A 21971-nucleotide genomic window follows, 5' to 3' on the forward strand; every position below is an offset into this window, starting at 1 on the left:
CGCTACTGTCTGTGATTAATAATGTGAGTAGTGTGAACTCTTGAGGCTCGATAGGGTAAGTTGGTATGAAGTCCCTAAGTGTGCTCTGTATACAGGCTAGAACAAAATGATCCATGAATGTGGCTGTTGTGAAGCAGGGGTCTTCCGAATGGGAGAACGTGTGCCCATTAGGGAACAGGTCTCCTATGGTACTTATTCCCAGATGTCCCAGAGTGCACCTAGTCAATGCGTCCAGAGCTGGAGGTATCTGTGGGTTGGCGATTATTGGCAGCGCGGGAGAATATAGTGTCTACCCCCGGTCCTCCTGAGAAGTTTTTGCCACACCCAGCAGGTAGTGGATAGGGTTTGGATGTCATGCGGGTCTCGTGATATTCCTATGGGTAAAAGAGCGTTCAGCGGGTGGGATCGGCTAGGTCCCTCTCCAGCTTAGCATAGGGCACTCACGCGTCAGTGTGATACCAATGCCACACTGTGCCACAAGATAGTACAATTGCACATCTGCTACCCCGAATCCTCCCCTGTCGAAAGGTAGGGTAAGCATGTCCCAGCTCACTCTTGGCTGTTTCCCTCCCCACACCAGTTTTATTAGGAGTGCACGGATCTGTTTAAAGAAAGCGTTTTGTGAGCAGGATGGGTATGTTTGAGAAAAGGTAGAGCAGTTGGGACAGTACCACCATTTTTATAATGGCTACCTGCCCAGCCATAGATAACGGTAATTTGATCCACTGTTCCACCTGTGTTTGTAATTTTCCATTAGTGGGCCATAGTTTAATCGTAACACTTGTTCTTTGTCCCTGTGTAAGGTATTCCCAAATATTTTGTCTCGGTTTCACACCATTGGAGTGGGAATTCTCCACACGACCGGTCCTGTAATTTGGTCAGGGAGAACACTTCAGATTTGCCCCAGTTATTGTGGTGGCCAGATAGGGCTCCAAACCGCTCAATTTCCACTAATAGCAGCTTTAGGTTAACAGCTGGTGTTCTAACATATAGCACCACGTCATCAGCATACAGTTTCACTAATACTGAACCAAGTTTAAACTGGAGCCCTCTGTGCATGTGGTCTTTTTGAAAATAGCGAATAAGTGGGTCAATTGCAATTATAAAAAGTAATGGGGATAGTGGACATCCCTGTCTGGTGCCTCGAGTTATGGAGAAAGGCTCCGTTATCGTGCCATTAAACCGGATGTGGGCTGAGGGTGCGACATACAGTAGTTTGATCAGTGCAGCAGAGCCCTTCGGCACACCCATCTTGTCCAGTACAGCATGTAGGAAGGGCCACTCCACGAAGTCAAACGCCTTTTTGCATCTAAGGGCATTGCTACCGCAGGAGTTGCCGGGTCTATTCTGTTGACTACTGAAAAAAAGGTCCTTAAGTTTAATGCAGTAGAGCTATGTCTTATAAATCCAGTTTGCACTGGCGCACTGATCTGCTCCATAAGTAGGGATAGCCTAGTGGCCAGCATCTTTCTTAATATTTTATAATCAGAATTAAGCAGTGAAAGCGGTTAGTATGAACCGCACTTTTCGGGATCCTTGCTGGGTTTCGGTAACAGGATAAGGACCGCTTCTCTAAATGTAAGGTGGGAGTATTCCCTCTGCTAAGGCTTCTGCATATACCTCTAAGAGGTAGGGGGCCAGTAGACTTTTATAGGGTTTGTAAAAGGCGCCAGAAAACCCGTTGAGTCCCTGATGGCTTGTTCTATCTCTTCGACGGAGAAGGGTTCACTTAGAAATTGTCTGTGGGCATCGGGAAGCCAGACCATTGCTATCTCGTCTAAATACGCCTTGATTTCATCTAGGTTATTAGTAGCTTTTGCAGCTTAAAGGTCCATGTAATATTGCAGTAATGTCTGTCCAATAGCGGTCGTGCCCAGGACTCCGTACCATCCTGCCCCTGCAATTTAGTAATGTAACTTTGCCTGCAATATGGTTGGATTAGGCGCGCAAGAGTGCGTCCCGGTCGTTCCCCTTCTTCGTACCTTCGGGCCATCGCATATTTTCCCAAATAGTGGGTTTCACGTTCTGCTGCTTCAGTATATTCAGCCAGCAGTTCCGCCCTGTGGTTCATATAAGTCGGGCTGTACCGAGGCCCCCCTGCCATAGTCTCTCTAGCTAATTTGGTAAGTTCTTCCTCCAATCTAGCAAGGCTACGTCTCAGATCTCTTAGGACCCCTTTGTGAGTGGATATGTACACCCCCGATACATGCTTTGAAGGCCTCCCACAAGACACCCAGTGTTGAGATCGACCCTGTGTTGTGAGCAAAGTATCCCACTATCGCTGTGCGCAACCCCGCCCTAAAGACTGCATCCCGCAGTGCCATGGAAGGGAAACGCCAGTGCCTTTCGAATCCTTCCTCGCCCCGCAATTGTAGTGTTAGAAGCACTGGGGAGTGATCAGATAGGGTGCGGGTTAAATGTACCGCTGCTTGAACCCATGGAATCATCATGTCCATGTTTTGTATTGTTGAGCGTAGTGGGTATATTCAGTGTTCTGAGGGTTAAGGTGTCTCCAAACGTTCTTTAGTTCCCAGTTTTGGCATAGTCCTTTTAGTATTACAAGAGAACGGGGTTTATTGACTGGGGACGTAGCGGTACTGTCCAACCTAGGCTCTAACAGAATATTCAAGTCCCCACCCAGAAAGACATAATCAGCCTCAAGTGTGTCTAACTGCGACTGCAGTCGTTCATAAAAGGCCGGATCATCTGTGTTCAGGGCATATATGTTAGCTAATAAAAGCCTATGCCCTGCCAGAGTCCCCGTTACTACAAGAATGCGTCCTTCTGGGTCCGTGAGAGTGGTGGTGTGTACGAAGGGCAATTGTTTATTAATCAATATTGCTACACCTCAAGAGTATGAGCTGTAGCTCGAGAAAAACCTATGGGGTCCCCAGGCGGCTACAAATTTAGGCAGGGAAGTTGGTGATAGGTGTGTTTCTTGTAGGTAGACAATGTCAGCGTTGTGTTGTCGCACATATTGAAGCACCAGTCTACACTTCTGATTATTAATACCTCGTACGTTTCATGTCAATAGGGTGACTTTCATACTACGGCACATATCTACCTTGTGTGCCATTGTGGGTGTTCTAACGTTTAGTACCTTCTCTGCGGGTTATTGAGGGTGCATACATCCATCGACTGAACTAGCAAAACTGTGCCTTTCAACTTTCTTAACATTACTGTACCCATCCCCCTCCCCCACCTAGCAGCTGTCCTCTAGGTGCAATCACTATTCTCCATATGATTAACTTCTGATTCTTACAACGCCAACGTGGCGAACTTCCCCATTCCAGTATCATTGTGAACCCACTGAGGTGCTGGCAACGCCACGTGGGTATCCCGCGCACTAGCTCTGTACTGAAATCTAGTCTTACTGTATTTTCCCATATTCTTACCCAAACGTATTCACTGTGTCTCTGATTATCGATGCATATCTCCAGTGCAAATCTAAGTCCACTTCTGGTCCTTACTTCGCAGTGCACAGTTCCACCAACTTTGCTCTTTAGCTGGCTGCAAATAGGTCTGCACTTCTGCCCGATTGGGCCCCTTGTGATGCTCCACCTGGGGAGGTGCCTCTATGTGAGTCGCCTACTCCCGCGTGGTGTCTGCAAAAGTTCTGGATGTCCTCAGGGTTATCGAACACTTTAGTTTTCCCGTTCGCATCAACTTTGAGTCTCGTGGGGTACAACATCCCATATCGCAGGCCCAGTTTCCGCAATGCAGCCTTCGCTTCTGCAAACTTGCGCCTGGCGTCCTGCACCAGTGCAGTAAAGTCCGGATATATGGAGGCGTTCGATCCCTGCTAGGTCAAGTTACCTGCTTCTCTGGCGAGGCGCAGTGTTGTGTCCCTGTCATTGAAATTCAGAAGTCTTGCCATTATGGGTCTAGGTGGGCAGCCAGGGTTTCATCTTGGCCCCAGTGTTCTATGTGCTTACTCCACCACAAACATAGTTGTGAATTGTTCGGACCCAAACAGGTCTGTCAACAAGCGCTCAACAAACTGGTCTAATCTTCCAGTGTTATTGGGTTCCGGGATTCCCATTATGCACACATTGTTGCGGCGACTCCTGGCGTCTAAATCTTCGTTCTTGGCTGCGACTGTCTTCATAATTCGTTCTAGGCACTCCACTCGCTTACTAGTTTGGGCTGCCCGTCCTCCAGGTCTGATATACGCCCTTCTGCGTGTCCAGGCGGGTCTCTTAGCGGTCATTGCGTTCACCCGGTCCGTTAAGCCGCCTATCCAGCGCATCAAATCAGGTGTCTAGCGCCTTGAACCCTGAGCGCAATTCTAGCAGTAGTGTGTTGGTATCTGGGGGGATAGTCCCACCTGTCGCGCCAGTGGATATTCCCGCTGCCATTCCACCAACCTGCCGGGCCTCATGGGTCTTTGGCGCGTCAAACTGCAGTTGCCGCTGCTTGGGGTCTTTGCGCATTATTCCCTACAGTCGAAGTCTTCTCTCCTTGGTCAAGTTTTGGTGCACGGGTATCGTGTGTTCTCCCCCAGAATGCTGTTCACTGCCCCACAACAGGCGTAGTTGCTCGTCTCTTAGACAAATCCACTGGTGCTTCGCTACACAGTGCAATGTGGCTTAGTGCATGGATGCCATAGTTCCATTTACTGCAAGACACCTCTTCGCCTCACTCCTAATTCCCACAATCGAAATCTTTCTCCCTCGGCTCGCAGTTCTCCCCATCTCACAGTCCCTTCTGGAGGGGGGGGGGGGGGGGGCGGCCATGTCCATGTTCAACTTCGTCACAGCAGCCTCAGAGTACTCCGTGATCAATACTGCAGTTCTTGAATGCTGGATCTCTGGGTGGAGTAATGAGCCTAACATGCACCGGGTAGCATGTTGCTCCTAGTCATGGCTCTCAGTTGTCTCTGGGAAATCAGTGCTGCCGTGTTCATTGTTGGTGAGGGAGGCTTCCTCTCTGTGCTGCTCACTCTGTGTATTCACTGAGCGCCGCCATTGCGCTCCAAACCCCCATGCAGTCTTGATTCCTGCACCGCAGGTCGCGGTAGGTGATACTCGATCCACTAGTGCTCAGCGGGGGTGGAGGGGAAGAGGCGCCTACTTATTGGGCACAGCAGCCTCCGGAGAGTCGGCGCTCGTAACTGCGGCTCCGACCTGGGCAAAGCCCTGCACAGGCATTTCTGTGCACAGGACTATTTCTCACTGCCATTGCCCTACATCGAGGGACCCAGCCTTTCTATCGCAGCATACCACCCCTGAGAGCCTAGTGGTGCAGGTCTAAACCTTCAAGATAATTCCTGGTGCACTCCAACCACACCACCGGATAGGAACTGATACGAGCCGAGCGTCATTACCTACCGGGGAACATGGGGATTGCTCCAAAATTTCTGGTTACAGTCTGACGCCTGGCGAATTTTCTAAGGTAAGGGCTCTGGTACTAGGAGTGTCTAACAGATATCTAAGTGCACAGGAGTGTCCATCCACCAATATGCAGATGATAGCCAAAAATAAATCAAAGTTTCATTCATTCATAATATTTACACCCTTTGTTACATACTTGTAAGACTCCAGACCTAGATTACAAGCAACTCTTTTGCTAAATCCATTGAAAGCTGAATTGTTTCACCTCTATCACAAAAATGGAAGAAAGATTCGACCTTGCACTGAGTTGGTTTTTCCCCTTCCCTTTCAACATATGTTAAGTCTCTAATTTTCACTCTAGATGCTACACAAGCTCTTAGCCCTCACACCAACTTATAGTTGCAAATGTAGTTTAAGATGTCGAAGTACTCTTCGACTTCTCCGCGTTGGTCCCATTCATCGGCCAACATAAGTGAACATTGCCACAAATCCAGGCCCGCTTCCAGGTTCTTCCTGTGGGACTGACACTGGGGCCACTTCGTTGGTTGATCTCTGCCCAATTTCGTACGATTTATGAGGCCATGAGCCTCATTGTTGGGCAGTTAAACCCCTCTGGAGCACTTTTGGGCCACATGGATTTGTGAGGGTCTCCGACTGGGGCTCCACCAGCGGGTCAGCCCTCCGAACCAGTCGGCTCAGGATTTGTTGGTGGAGCTGGATCAGCCCAGCCACAACTTCGCAATCTTCTATAGGACTATCCCAGTGGCACTGTTTGTAGTGCTGCCGACGCCCTTCGGCAGAATCTAACCCATTGTGATTCCCAAATCCGATACTGAGCCAGACCGTTGTCGACCAGGCCCACACAACCTGAATTTGGTACAGAGCCCTGAAGGGCCCACTAAGAAACACGAATGAGGGAATCTGAGAATCCCTATGGCTACTCTGACCCCTAGCAAAGTCAATGGCCAATGACACCTGGTATGAGGACCTGGCTGATGCCTTACTTGACACTGGCATCCTTTCTCCTCCCGCAGTGGCTTCGGAGGAAGGGGTTTCCTTTGCAATGGTGGTCTAGAGACAAGCTTAGATCTTGGACTTTCAGGTGTCCACTGTTCAGGTCAAGACCAATGTATTGACAGAGGTAATTCATCCTGGAGTATCCCCTTCAAAACCTCTAGCCCCCTTAAACAAAGCTCTCACTGATGTCTTGTAACTGCGGCTCCGACCTGGGCAAAGCACTGCACATGCATTTCTGTGTACAGGACTATTTCTCTCTGCCATTGCCCTGTATTGAGGGACCTGGCCTTTCTCACCCAGCATACCACCACAGAGAGCCTAATGGTCCAGGTCTCAACCTTCAGGATAATTCCTGGTGTACTCCTACCACACCACCCGATAGGAAATCCAAGAGGCTGGATACCTTTGGAAAAAGGTTTTTCTCCTCCACCAGCCTAACATTGCGGTTGGTGAACTCTGCATGCTTATTGGGCCATTATTCCCAAACTGTGTGGGATACGGTTGCGCAAGTGCTGCCTATGGCTTCTGGGAAGGCCCCTGCTGTACTCCAAAGCTATTGCTAACAGGAGAGATGCAGCAAAGCTTACTGTCCGATGGGGATTGGGTACTACTGACTCACTGGGCAGAGCCATTGCTTCCAATGTGGCGCTCAGACGGCACACCAGGTTGAGGTCAACTGGCTTTTCAGGAGATGTCCAGGCATCCTTATGGAAATGTCCTTCGATGGGTCATACCTTTTTGACTACAAGGCGAATTCCGTGCTTGAGCGTTGCAAAGACAGAAGGGCCACTGATAGGTCAATTGGGCTCACCACAGCTCCATGACAGCTGCCTTCCATGGCTACTGTAGGGGCTACCAGCTATGTCCTTTTCCCCGTAGGCATAATGACCAGCAAGCATCACTGTCCTTTTGTGGCCGCGACCGCGGCTCCAACAAGCCTCATGAAAACCAGAGCCAGCGTCAAACCAATCCATCATCAGCCCCCTCGAACGCAGCCCCCACCCCAAAGTGTCTTTAGTTTACCCTCTTGCCATCATGGGGAACCGTTTGTTGCAGGATTTGGCACTAACTGCCCCAGTGGCAGGACTTCACTTGAAATTTAAAGGAACAGAGGTCCCATGCAAGAATGGTAAAAAGGTTATCACAATTTCTACAATGAGAGACTGGAATACAAAGGAGCAATCAATGCAGTTTTATGAAAGAAAATTATTAAGGATGAAAATTCGCAAAACATAATGAACAAAACAATAAGTGAACTAGCCGTGCGGAGGTTAAAATGGAAATCAGCCGATTTCCTTAACCCAGGCTGGTGACTTAAAAAATGACTTTTGGTGAAAGGTGAGAATACGTAAAAGTCAGATCAACATCTCATACTCAAATAACAAATATAAAATAAAGAATTGAGTTTAGAGACGACTGTCGACGACGTTTCGATCCCCATACGAATAGTGGGATCTCTTCAGGACAAGGCGATGGTAGGGATGCCTGGGAAGAAGCGTAGTAGCCGGAAAACTGCGGGAACGGCAATTGCGGTAAGATGCAGCAAGGGCGATCCGAAATCAGGGCCAAGTGAGCGCGAACGCTGTGTCCGCGTCTGGAAACGGAGAACCGGAGATACGTGCCGGGTCCGAAGCGCGGTAATGGAGAAGGCCTCTGTTGCTTGCAGAGTAATGGAGAACCATGCGGGTGAATTAGGGTGCGGCGATCCGCGCCGTGCGTTCCGAATGGGAGTGGAGCAGAGCCTTCGGTGCTGGACCGGCCGTGTGGTGATAACCGGAGCTCCACTCCCACTCCACTACCAAAAGTCACTTTTTAAATCACCAGCCTGGGTTAAGGAAATCGGCTGATTTCCCTTTTACCCTCCGCACGGCTAGTTCACTTATTGTTTTGTTCATTATGTTTTGCGAATTTTCATCCTTAATAATTTTCTTTCATAAAACTGCATTGATTGCTCCTTTGTATTCCAGTCTCTCATTGTAGAAATTGTGATAACCTTTTTACCATTCTTGCATTGGACCTCTGTTCCTTTAAATTACATGTTTACCCCTGGTCCTGTCTGACTCCTAGGGTTTCCTTGTTTCCTATTTGTAGGACTTCACTTGAGACAAATTGGTGCTTCAGATTGTATAGTGAGGCTATTCCCTACCTTTCCAAAAAAAGCCGCCACCTGTGCCATCATTCAATGACCAACTAGACCACCTTTCGCTCTTGCGACAGGAAGTACTAGCTCTTCTGGGCAAAGTAGCTATTGAGAAGGGGCCAGCACCAAAAGTAGGTCATGGTTGCTAATCCCGCTACTTTCTGGTGCCAAAAAAAGATGGAGGCCTCTGTCCTATCATAGACCTATGCCCCCTGAACTACTTCCTGAAAAAGGAAAAATTCAAAATGCTCACATTGGCTAAGGTACTGTCTGCCATTGATTCTTAAGACTAAATGGTAGCAGTAGACTTGAAGGACATCAACTTCCATATCCCCATCCTGCCTGCTCACGCGTGTTACCTGAAGTTCATGGTTTTGCCAAAAGCATTATCAGTTTGCTGGGCTCCCCTTTGGCCTTACCTGCGCCCCTTGGGTGTTGACCAAAGTGATGGCAGTGGTTGCAGCACATCTAAGGTCAGGGGTTCCAGTCTTCCCCTACCTCGACGACTGGCTGTTGAAGGTGGGATCTCCCCAGACAATTGTCTCCCACCTCCAGACTATGACGGACCTTCTGCATTCGCTTGGGTTCACTATCAACGTGGCAAAATCACACCTGACTGCATCTCAGAACCTTCTTTTCATCATAGCTATTCTGGATATAGTGTAGTTTCCGGCTTAACCTCCAGAACAGAGAGCCCAGGATATTCAAGCTCTGAGTTCGATGTTTCAGCCTCTTCTGGGTTGGGGCGTCCATCTGGGAGAGGCGGTGATCACAGGACTTTCACTGCCATGTGGTATTGCAACAAACAGGGCTGGATGGGGTCGTGGACCCCGTGTCAAGAGGCCCTGCGTCTCTGTACATGGTTGGAATGCCAGGACATTTCCCTGGTGTTTCAACATCTGGCCATCTCTCTAAACGCCGTAGCAGACAAACTCAGACCTGGATTCCTCGTTGATCACAAATGGCTTATCCATCCGGAGGTGGTGCAAGGTCTCTTCAGCGATTGGTGAGAACCTTGGTTAGGTGTTTTTGTCACCGGTAGGACTCACAATATCAGCATTTTTGCACGCAGGAGTTACCAAAGCGGCTCTCACTTAAGTGGAGCTCTGGATTCCTGCACGCATTTCTGCTGATATCACTCCTGTCCAGAATTCTCAAGAATATCAAGAGCAACTGGGCTCAAGTCATCTTAGTGGTGCCGAAATTAGGCAAGGAGAGTATGGTGTCCCGGACTCCTTAGCATGAGTATGTGTCCTCCGATCAGGCTGCCCCGTCGGGATGATCTCCTGTCTCATCAACAGGTAAGGGTACTGTACCCGAACCTGCACACTCTCCCATCTACATGTGTGGAGATTGAACGGCGATAGTTGAGGGTATTTGACCTCCCTCCTGAAGTCTGTGATGTCATTCTGCAGCCAGGTGTCCCTCCACCAAAACGATCTACCCCTTCCGATGGGATAAGTGTGTAGCTTTGTGTACTGCTAAATCTTTTGATCCTCTGTCTGCAACTTTGTCTTAAGTTCTGTTGTTTGCCTTATCCCTTGCGCAGCAAGACCTTGCATTGGGCAGAGTTAAAGGGTACCTTTCTGCCATTACTGCTTTCTTTGCTGTTGCTGGATCAACCCTCCCTATTTGTCACCTGTTGTGACTTGTTTCTTGAAAGGTTTGCGACGCATGTTCCATCCTATGCCCTTCATTATGCCCCAGTAGGACCTTAATTTAATTTTTCTCCTGTGTTCACCATTCTAGCCTTTGCATAGTTGCTCTGTGAGACTGCTGATCATCAGAACAGTCTTTCTTATGGCTATAACATCTGCCACGAGGGTTAGCGAATTGCAGGCACTTTTGGTTCACCCACCGTACCAACCTTTTTCCAGACAAGCTGGTCCTTAGGTCCCGTGCTTCCTTCTTACCAAAGAGGTTTCCATTTTTTTCACTTCAGGGGTATTATATCACACTGCTTAGGTTCTCTCCCCCCTCCTCCATCCTTATCCTACCAAGAAAGAGGAGAGACCCCACCATCAGGATACAAAAAGAGCGCCATCATTTTACATCAGTTGTACCAAACAGTTACAGGTGGACGAAAAACTCCCCAGATGGATTGTCCTCTGTGTTAAAATCTATTATGCAATGGCAAGAAGCAGCCTCCTGAGGCCTTAAGAGCTAATTTCACCAGATCTAAAGCTGCAACCACTGTGCTAGCTAGAGGAGTCCCAGTTCTGGAGATCTGTCAAGCAGCTACTTGGGTATCCCTACATATTTCTGCCTAGACGTTCAGATCTGGTGAGTTGGGCATTTTGTCTGTTCGGTCCCCCAGAACTTCTTAGTTTAACCCAGTCCCACCTCCAAGGAGAGATTGCTTTGGTATCTATTCTAAAGTAAGGAATGTGTGCCTAGAATTCTCTAGCAGATGAACTTTGGGTACTTCTTCTCTAATAGAGACTTTATCTAGGCGCTGATTCTTTACTGACCCTCCCATCTTCCCCGTTCTGCAAAGTGTATATCTCTCTTTGAAGAGAGTCTTCAGGGCCTAACCTTGGCACACTAGTCATTCCATCTCAGTTTGACTCAGTGCTTCTGGTGTGGAAAAACAGTCAAGAACTGAGGTCAGCGCGCTGGGGTGACGTTCTTATAGGCACCGTGCACATCACTTCCAGAGCGGCAGACAATGCCACATGGAGCTGCAAGATGCCACCTACCAGTGAGCAAGGAGATTGTTTGCAAAACACCACTGCCTGGACAGTCAGGTCTAGCATGATGTTCACTTTGCCCATTCCGTCCAACAGGACTTTTTGGTCTAAACCGCATCGCAGCCTCACCTCCAGTATGGCATTGCTTGGGTATCTTTTCTAAGGTAAGGAATCTGCAGCTAGAAGAAGTCTCTATCAGATGAACAAGTGACTTTGGTAATGCCTTATCTGGTAGAGACTCTATCTATTCCATACCAACGGATTATAGTGTTCCTCGTGGCTCAGCCCTTCTGGCATGGAAAGTCAAGAAAAGAAACTGACGTCAGCGCACTGGGGGTGGAGCCTGTATAGGTGCCGCACATGTCACTTGCAGCTCAGATGACACCAACAACGCCACTCCTACACCACTTACCAGCACGAGGGTACTGCTTACCAAACTTTGTCAGATCCAGTCTGACGCTTGGCGAATACTCTACGGCTAGCTAGAATTCCTACCAGATAAGAGGTTACTGAAGGTAAGTAATTTGTGCGCCAAGCTCATAGGCTTCACTCTCAGATTGGCTAGGGTAGGTGTCTCTTGTTAGATATCATCAGCAATCCTGACCATTTGATGATTACTGGACAAAAAGGGTATGAACCAGTTTGAAACCTGGCTGCGGAGCTGCATGAGCTTTCCAAGGTTTCTGTTAGCGTAATGTCCGCTATCTGGAAAGCTACTGAATGATAAATGCCAACAAATTAACTGGGCTTCTCTTGTCCTTAATGTAGTGAGCATCTTCGTGCAGTATTAGAGTTGCGGTTTCAATGCCATTTCCAACACAGAAGCCTCATTGGTATTCTGCCAACCAGTGTCAACTGTTGATGTAGTTGATCAGAACATTGGATACACGCCTTTTGATTGCTTTGCCTAATGAGGTAGGCTGGAGCTGGTTTTGTAGTTGAAGAGGAGACTGGGGACGAGATTGGGTTTTGTTAGCTTTGAGCCAGTTGCTTAGTTGCTTAGTTTTTAACAAGTCTGGGAATATTCCTTGATTGAGAGATGCATTGATCAGATAGCATCAAACATTACTGCAGAGGTAGAATTTCTTCTTTATGGTGTTAGCAGGAAGGGTTCTTGTTCTAGTACTGAGAAACAACTTCCTCACAAGGACTAACTAAAAAATGTGTATTTATTTCCGAGTAGGAAACTGAAGAAACAGCAAATGTATCTGAGATTTCAGATGACACCCCAAACAAAGAAGCTTTGAAGAAAAGAAAACTACCCGAGCATGTTACAAAACCACCTCCACCGATCGAACCACCAAAATTAAAAAAGGTAACCCTGTAATTCCTGTAGTATATTATGTAATAAATTACATTAGTTAATTAATTGGTGTAAAGGTTTTTATGTTTTTTAGTGTGGGCCAGGCCCAGGGATTTCAATGCACTGTCATTTTAGACAATATTAACACATGGTCGATGATTTGTTACACCATAATACAAAAGGAGCTACATTTTGGGAAACTGATGGTGGAAGATGAGAAAGTGAAGGCAGAAGAGTGTTGCACGAGAGGGGGGGCGTAGCAGAGGTGTTATTGTCCCACGTCTTGGTTTAGGTGTGTATTTTAGTTGTGGTGAAGATGGGGTAATTAAGAAGGGAAATGAAAACTTCACAGTCGTTTAAGGTTATTGTGTTCAATAATAATAATCCTATATCATAGGATGGGAATGTCTCTTCCAGTCTTCTATTTTGGCCCTGGCATCACGCTAATCTAGCATGTGCACAGAGGACTAGGCCTGCCCTTGGTAATGCAAGGTCCAGAGGCTGATCTGTGACTTGTGGAAGGACGCACAAAATGTGCCCTCATAGTGAACATTGGACATCACTGGACCTGTCCTTGCCATGGATCTTCTACATAAAGTGGTGGTGATGTACTGTGTTTTGTGAACATCTGGTGTGGCCAGACTTCTTACTCTGTGTCAAGGAAAGATTTGTTTATTGGCTCCTTTCATGAAAAGTTCAGCTGTTATATGAAACCCACAACCTTGCACTGACATCCTGTGTGCATTTCGAGTATGTGTATATGCAGTGATTGTGTAACACGTGTAGTAGTATGGCATTGTGTTGTGTGAGTACTGGGGCCAGTGGGATCTTTTTTTGGAGACCCCCATAAGATGACAGACAAGGACACCTTTCCCAGACAGTGCAATGCATTGTCTGCCTTCCTGTGGCTGGAAGGTGGAGGCGCAGATGCTAAATTGAGGAAGGATGAAGACCATTAGAAATTCAATTAGGAGCTTACAGCAAAGGACTGCTGATTAGTTCTTTAGGAGCACTGCATTTCTGTAGCTGGTAAGGATGAGAGGGCTGCAGTTTCTTTTACTCAAGGTGAGCACATATTTAGGTAGAGCCTGCTCATTTGTCTGTCCAGACCACTGCTTCGAGAAGGCTAATGATACCCTGGTGTCGAGATACACTTCATGTTGTCATTGTTTTTGTTACACCTGCTTGGAACAAGGTCCAGTGCAACCTGCTGTGAGAACTGTTACTGCACACAACATCTGTGTCTGAGGAGCTGCCTGACACTTGAAAGTAACCCGACCCAAACACGTTCTGAAGCCTTAGACAGTGGATCCACCTCCCCTGTCAGAACATGAGAAGTGTGTGAGGATTTGGATGTATTATACAGTAGGGCTGTGCGTCCTTACCATGCAATACACTAGCTTTGAGCCAGTTGCTTAGTTGCTTAGTTTTTAACAAGTCTGGGAATATTCCTTGATTGAGAGATGCATTGATCAGATAGCATCAAACATTACTGCAGAGGTAGAATTTCTTCTTTATGGTGTTAGCAGGAAGGGTTCTTGTTCTAGTACTGAGAAACAACTTCCTCACAAGGACTAACTAAAAAATGTGTATTTATTTCCGAGTAGGAAACTGAAGAAACAGCAAATGTATCTGAGATTTCAGATGACACCCCAAACAAAGAAGCTTTGAAGAAAAGAAAACTACCCGAGCATGTTACAAAACCACCTCCACCGATCGAACCACCAAAATTAAAAAAGGTAACCCTGTAATTCCTGTAGTATATTATGTAATAAATTACATTAGTTAATTAATTGGTGTAAAGGTTTTTATGTTTTTTAGTGTGGGCCAGGCCCAGGGATTTCAATGCACTGTCATTTTAGACAATATTAACACATGGTCGATGATTTGTTACACCATAATACAAAAGGAGCTACATTTTGGGAAACTGATGGTGGAAGATGAGAAAGTGAAGGCAGAAGAGTGTTGCACGAGAGGGGGGGCGTAGCAGAGGTGTTATTGTCCCACGTCTTGGTTTAGGTGTGTATTTTAGTTGTGGTGAAGATGGGGTAATTAAGAAGGGAAATGAAAACTTCACAGTCGTTTAAGGTTATTGTGTTCAATAATAATAATCCTATATCATAGGATGGGAATGTCTCTTCCAGTCTTCTATTTTGGCCCTGGCATCACGCTAATCTAGCATGTGCACAGAGGACTAGGCCTGCCCTTGGTAATGCAAGGTCCAGAGGCTGATCTGTGACTTGTGGAAGGACGCACAAAATGTGCCCTCATAGTGAACATTGGACATCACTGGACCTGTCCTTGCCATGGATCTTCTACATAAAGTGGTGGTGATGTACTGTGTTTTGTGAACATCTGGTGTGGCCAGACTTCTTACTCTGTGTCAAGGAAAGATTTGTTTATTGGCTCCTTTCATGAAAAGTTCAGCTGTTATATGAAACCCACAACCTTGCACTGACATCCTGTGTGCATTTCGAGTATGTGTATATGCAGTGATTGTGTAACACGTGTAGTAGTATGGCATTGTGTTGTGTGAGTACTGGGGCCAGTGGGATCTTTTTTTGGAGACCCCCATAAGATGACAGACAAGGACACCTTTCCCAGACAGTGCAATGCATTGTCTGCCTTCCTGTGGCTGGAAGGTGGAGGCGCAGATGCTAAATTGAGGAAGGATGAAGACCATTAGAAATTCAATTAGGAGCTTACAGCAAAGGACTGCTGATTAGTTCTTTAGGAGCACTGCATTTCTGTAGCTGGTAAGGATGAGAGGGCTGCAGTTTCTTTTACTCAAGGTGAGCACATATTTAGGTAGAGCCTGCTCATTTGTCTGTCCAGACCACTGCTTCGAGAAGGCTAATGATACCCTGGTGTCGAGATACACTTCATGTTGTCATTGTTTTTGTTACACCTGCTTGGAACAAGGTCCAGTGCAACCTGCTGTGAGAACTGTTACTGCACACAACATCTGTGTCTGAGGAGCTGCCTGACACTTGAAAGTAACCCGACCCAAACACGTTCTGAAGCCTTAGACAGTGGATCCACCTCCCCTGTCAGAACATGAGAAGTGTGTGAGGATTTGGATGTATTATACAGTAGGGCTGTGCGTCCTTACCATGCAATACACTCACATAAACTGTCTTGGGTCCAATCAGGCTTGTTTGTATCACCTTTGCTCAACCCTGGGCAGCTATGGTTTCGAACAGCAAGGTATAAACCAAGGAACTGCTGTCTAGCATTTAACAGCACCAAACAACGAAATAAGAAAGCCACACAACACAAAAGAAATCCAACACCAGTTTTTTTAAATGATTATATTTTTATGAATTTTTAGAGAGATGAGCAAAATCCACCTGGGGATACAGATTTTTAAAGAAAGCTTAATTGTTAATTCAATCTCAAACCAGCATTGGTAACCGTAAAGTTTGTAAACTTTTTAAACGTTTGTAAGCGTTGAGTTCGACTACTCCGGCCTGGCTTGGGCGACCAAGTTCGACATAGAGATCTGTGGGGGAGGGGCAATGAGTATTTGGACAGCTACCTGGCCACCAAAGTGTTTTCCAGCCCAGTTCCAACCTTTACAGCATGACCGCAATAGACTTCAATGGAGTGCTCTTGATGCTGCAGATGCAGGAAATGCTCAAAAATGCTCATGGTGCCTTTTTGGTTATTCCCCGTGCCACAGGTTAGGTGGGGCAGCTTTGGCCATAGAAGTCAGGGCCCTCAAAGTTCCCTTTCAGATAGTGGAAGGCCGGCTGTGGCTGAACTACCGGTCTCCATACTCAGCGATCCCAGCAATATCCTTTGGTGGAGGCTGATGTCTCTCTTGGGTGACCAATATGGACTCAGACGACTCTCCTGGGTCTGGCTGACTTAGTTGCTATTGCTTCCTCGGATGTTAGGAGGTTGGTAGCCAACTCTAGAAAAGGTAACCATCAGCAGGACTAACCTGGGCCTGTATCCGACCTGCACTCCATCGCAGTCAGCCTGAACTTTTGAATTTGACTCGGTCTAGCGCGACCAGATGGCTGTGATTGGCGCTTTGTAGTGCTATTTAACTTTTTATTCTTTAAAAATTCATAACTCTGGTTTTTACTGATTGGATTTTTTCTATTTTGGTCTTGTTGTATTTATTACATTTTACTCTATTTTTCTAACTCAGTGTTTGATCTTTTTGTGTGGTGTTCTCACTGTTTTGGTGTTGAAGCATTGCTTAAATTCTTTACACATTGCTGCTAAGTTAAGCCTGACTGCTCTGTGCCAAGCTACCAGGGGGTTGAGCACAGGTCCATTTGGGGTTTGCAAGTTCCTTACCCTGACAAGGATTGTGTTTGCTGCTTGACCAGGGCTCACACACTAGCCAACAAGTCACCCAATTTCTCACGGTGTAGAACTGGAAACATGCCCTCTTAAAAAGTGAAAAAACGAAACTTAAGAATTTATTGATCTGAGATCCGCTATATGCCCTTCTTCTGAAAGAGACTCCTAACAGCAGATTCCTCACCTTTTGGACACTCTCCAGATGTCAGACTGGATCCAGAAAATCTTTAGCAATACCCCTGCATGCCGGCATGTGGCTTTGTCGGCTCTGCGTGAATGTTGTTCAACTCCGGATGAGACGTGCGTGGGCCTATATAGGTACCACACATGCGCGCTGACATGAGTTCCTTTCTTTCTGTGCCAACAGACGCAGATCCTGATCTACCCTTTTTCTCTTTTAAATACTTTCTACAAAAAGTTTCTAAAATTGTCCAGGGGAAATCTGTCACTTCCCAAATGAATAGGGTTAAAACTCTGTGGGGAACATGGCAAACAGATGTCTGTGACTGACCCACATGTGGTGTACCTGTGGTCGAACCCCAGTTGGAAGGCCTACTGCAATTGTTCCCTGATACATCACGAGGCCACCCCAGATTGGGAAAGTAAGCTCTCTGTGCCAGATTCTATCGATTTCTAAGCGTAGGTGTCGGTCCCACAACAGTTTGTCTTTACGATCTACGTTCTTGGACAAATCCAAGAAGTTTAAGTGGCACTCTGCTCTTGATTTCCTGAGAAGGCATGAGGGCATCATCGTGCCTCCAGTTCGCTCTCCAGAAGTCACTCTACTTTGAAGTTGATTCTGGCCATTGTCCTGTGGCATCTGAAATTTCTGTGGTTGTTTGCGAGGCCGCAGCAAATCAAGGATTTTCTTAAAGCCAGGCTGCAGCTTTTTGGCATGTTACTGGCTCCCTCTGGCAGGCCTATGGGCCTCAAGGAGCCGAGAGGGCTCCAAACTGGGTTTCCCAGGTGCGATGGCTTCGGCGGCAGTTGGGCTCTCTGGATCTGCTCAGGGCTCCAAACCGACTTCTGCACGGTTTCCCTCGCCAGCCCCACAGCCCACGCTACAATGCAATCCACTGACTCCATGCCATAGACTCCGGACGGCAACAACCATCCCATAGTGCAGTCCGCCACTAAAAATGGTGCTGCGCGACCTAATCACTCGCTCCATTATCTGAACCACAACCTTTTAACCTCCCCTCTGATTCTTGTACAGTGCCTCTGCCTTCCAGAAGGGCAAAAGTCCTACATGAGTTCTTCAGCACAGACTCTAATAATGGGGGCTATTATGCTTGGGATGGGATTGCTCAGTCTTACCAGGAAGACAACTGGTAGGAAGACCTCCAAAATACCAGGGGTCTGGATATCTCCCCAGATACTGGATTAGTTTCCTCCAGACCCTGCCACAGAGAACAGCATCTCCTTTGCTATAGCTATGCGAAGGGCGATGGAGGTTCTTGATCTTCACCCCCCCCACCCCACCACCACCACTCAGGAGCTTAAACCAATGTTCTGATGAAAGTGTTTCGGCCTGGCCAGTTAAGTTCTGGGCCCCAATTCCCATTCAATGAGGCTGTCACTGATACAATCCTAGATACTGGGGCCCAACCCTGCTCAGGCCCACTTTCACACCACCAGATGCCATCGCCATGCTTGGAGCGATACGGCTTTCCTCAACCAGCACCCCCACTCAATAAACTCTAGCTCGTTGAATCATGGGGCGTATAAGGAGGTCGCACTGACAGCAAGGTTCGATTACAAGGGTCGGAGAAACAGAAGCACTGCACCTGCTGATGACCCTGCGCTTCCTAAGTTATCCCGTCTACATTGCCAGGCCTACACTCTGAGAGTCAGTACCCGGGCACCGGACTCTGGAGCGTTGCGTTGCATATGAATGTACCTTTTTTGTAACTTTTTAAAAATTTGTTGGACTCTCCCCATCACTTTTTTCTGACTTCGAGAGGACTCTAAGGATTGTTCCTATTGACCCTCGACTACTGTAGGTGTGAGGTGTATAGTCCATGGACCGCAGTCTGCCTTCACCAGTTTGGAATTATTGTAACCGTTGTTCTAAAGGTATAGCTCTTGAGACATTGTAGTTGGAAGATGCCCTGATCCTGGGGTACTCACAAATATTTACCAAGGGGCCACAGGTACAGTTGTCGGATTTGACCTGGGCCGCATTGGTGAAGGGAGAGTGTCTGTGAGAGCAATTATAGATGCATAGGAAAATTGAAAATAACTGCATGCTTTTTTTCTGAAATCTACTTAAGACATACATTTCTGAAATAACCTAGAAAAGCAATCCTGAAAAAAGGAGATGATTTACTTTTTTAAATGCTAATATGATAAGCTAAAGTGCCTTAGAAATGTGTCAATTTCCTCTTCTGTACGTTTCTTTGGCATCCTACGTGTGTATTGACTTGTATCGTTTCATTTTGATAATACAATAGGGAAGCACTCTTAAATAAAGTGTCTGCTTTCACTGGTTCAAGCTTCAAATAGCAATTGGATGCTCACAAGTAGGGGTTCAAGAAAGAGCCTGGCATGCCGCATGTTGCCCCTGGGCCATAAAATAAGTATCATTGCTGCCTGAACCCTAGGGTTCATGCTGTCCCAAGTGAGTATCAGCTAGTCCTGTGTGTGCTCCTTTATCTGGAGAATTTTGGCAGTGATCAACCATTCCTGAGATACGTGACTTGAAAGCTTGTGAATCCAACCGAGTGCCAGCTATCGGATAGTGGCTCATTTAACAGTAGCAGGTGGCAACCTGATCCTCTGCTGTAACAGTTTGGTGCCCTTCTAGTCTGAAGAAGTGTGTCTGGGAATCCCTTATTCCAGCTTCAGAGCTTGGTATGGGCCTTTCTTGACATCCTTGAACTTGAGACTTTGTCCAGTGTCTTCCATTTCCACCCACTGTTAGGCCTTGTGCACCATTACTGCAGCACTGGCCGCAGACTAATGAGCTATCCTGCCATTACCAACATGGAAACTAGGGCGAAGGGCGGGCGTATCATAGCACTTTAGTGCGTATTGCTGCAATAAGTCGAATAACCCTTAAAAGCCCAGAATGTATATGTTTGTAATTGTCCCTGGGAATATCCTACGACAGAACATAGAAGTGCAGAAAGCTCTGTGATCACTGTAAAAAAGAATTTTACTTTTGCCGGTATTTCTACAGTTCAAAATTAGAATTTATTATCTCTTGTAGGACCTTTGTGTTGATGCCTGAGCCCAAGAAGGTGCTCGGAGGACTTAATTTTTATCTAACTTTATTTTAAGTGTTCTAAATGTTGCTATTGGAAAAGAACAGTAGTCATTTACTGCCTATAACATTGTGCCAAGGGAGGCCTTATGGAAAGTTCCAACTGAACAGGGTGTACCAAATTATCTTGTTGATGTCATTAAGAGGCTGCACCAGAAGAGCAATGCGCATGTTAGATATGGCAAACACGGGGAGTCTATACCAGGTACAAGGGGGGTAAGACAGGGTTGTCTTCTTGTCCCAACCCTGTTTTTACTATACATTAACGATCTGGTAGCCCAGCTAGTGCAATTGCGATACCCCGAGCTTAGTGGCTATGGAGATCCCTGCCCTTTTGTTCGCAGACGATTCCCTATGGGTATTCAAATCCTCTATGGGTATTCAAAATCTCCTGGACCAGTGTGGTGTCTTCTGCGACCAGAAAGGGCTTGAGATCAACCTTCAAAAAACAAGTATATGGTTTTTAATCCCAGGCACACACCTGCCCTAACCCATCTCTGAACAGTGTTCCCCTTTGAAAGTGTCCACACCTTCGAGTACTTGGGCCTCACCTTGACGGAGAATCTTGGCTGGTCTATCCAGATCCGTATAAGCAAGTTGAAGCTGAAACATTATGCAGGGTTCATCCTGAGGGGTTTCAAGGGCTCTATCTTCCGACCAGCACCTCCAGCCATCCAAATCTTCAACCTACAAGCAACAGACGGGGCCTTGTATGTGGGAGAACTATGGGGACACGAGAGGACTACCACATTGGAGGTGGGCGAGAACCAATTTTTATGATCTTTGGCTAATCTTCCAACTAGTACCCCACTCCTGCCATTACGGTTGGATATGGGCCACAGGTCCATTACTCATAAAGTAGCCCTTAGACCTCTGCTCTATGGCTTAGGGCTTCAGTGAACCTTGTTCTGTATCGGGCAGATTTGAAGGAGCTACTCAGGCAGCCTGGAGTTTCTAGGATTCCTTGGTTTGAGCACATTAAGACTTACTTGGCAAAGTTGGGATGCAAACATTTGTGGACTAACCCGGCAGCCTTTTCTGGTGTGTCTAAGGCTGCATTTAAAGGCATTTACTGGAGTTACATATACGGAGAATGAAGCTGAAACAGAAGTTTGGGTACCTTGACACTAGCCTTCAAAGATTCTTACCATATTGAAGAATATATGGGTTCCATCAAACCCACTTTGGCAAAAACCTTGTACATTAAATTTCGATTTGGGACCCTACCCTTGCACCCCTTTACTGCTAAATGGGGGTAACATGATACTAACGTAGACCTGTCCTGCCCTTTCTTCCCCCAGACCAAGGAATGTATCAATCACATATTGTTCTTTTGTCAACGCTATCATAATCACAGGAAGAAGTAGATATTACTGCTCTGTTGGAGCATGGGGATTGAAGATTTTAGGGTTGTCTCCAGAATCCTCAGATCCAATCCACCACCCTTGATTGTGTTTGCTCTGTCCCGCTTCATAATGGGAGCATGGAGAATCAGACAGGGTAGTGTAGGGCCCTGAATACTGTATTACATGGCCCACCGCTGCTGTTAGCAATGTGACCTAGACAAATGTTCTAGTTACACCTTTAAACCCACTGGCCTTCCTTAATGAGGTGCTAATTCTACACTAGAATCCTGAAGTATAAGGCATATAGCTGTAGCGTGTTTTATGAAATCCTAAGAGAGGCAATGTCTATTAATTAAGCACTGTTCAAAATGGCCTTATGGCAGCTTTTTTTTTATTGTATTGGTTTTACTGTTTTTAAAGTTTATTATGTCATTTGTATTTATGCAAACTTTAATAGCAGCATTTGCCGAATAAAGAAATAAAGGTAATTAACATTTAAAGATACAGCTCTAGCTGGAAAGTGACATTTATTTAGCGTTATTACTTTGTGCCAAATTGTG

General features: G+C 46.6%; 1 protein-coding gene across 2 annotated transcripts in view; it reads left to right on the top strand.

The window, feature by feature from the left end:
* The window catches only part of UBXN8 (UBX domain protein 8), a 241543-nt gene that overhangs the window by 200983 nt on the left and 18589 nt on the right, over positions 1 to 21971 (top strand). Inside the window, exons 5-6 of one of the 2 annotated variants that reach the window (XM_085636489.1) lie at positions 12364 to 12495; positions 14091 to 14222. In XM_085636489.1, the coding sequence (XP_085492615.1) occupies positions 12364 to 12495; positions 14091 to 14222 (264 nt within the window). The remainder of the gene's footprint in view (positions 1 to 12363; positions 12496 to 14090; positions 14223 to 21971) is intronic. The other variant, XM_085636490.1, reaches the window with a different exon arrangement.

The sequence above is a fragment of the Triturus cristatus genome, chromosome 2_1 (genome assembly GCF_964204655.1).
Source record: "Triturus cristatus chromosome 2_1, aTriCri1.1, whole genome shotgun sequence".
NCBI lineage: Eukaryota > Metazoa > Chordata > Amphibia > Caudata > Salamandridae > Triturus > Triturus cristatus.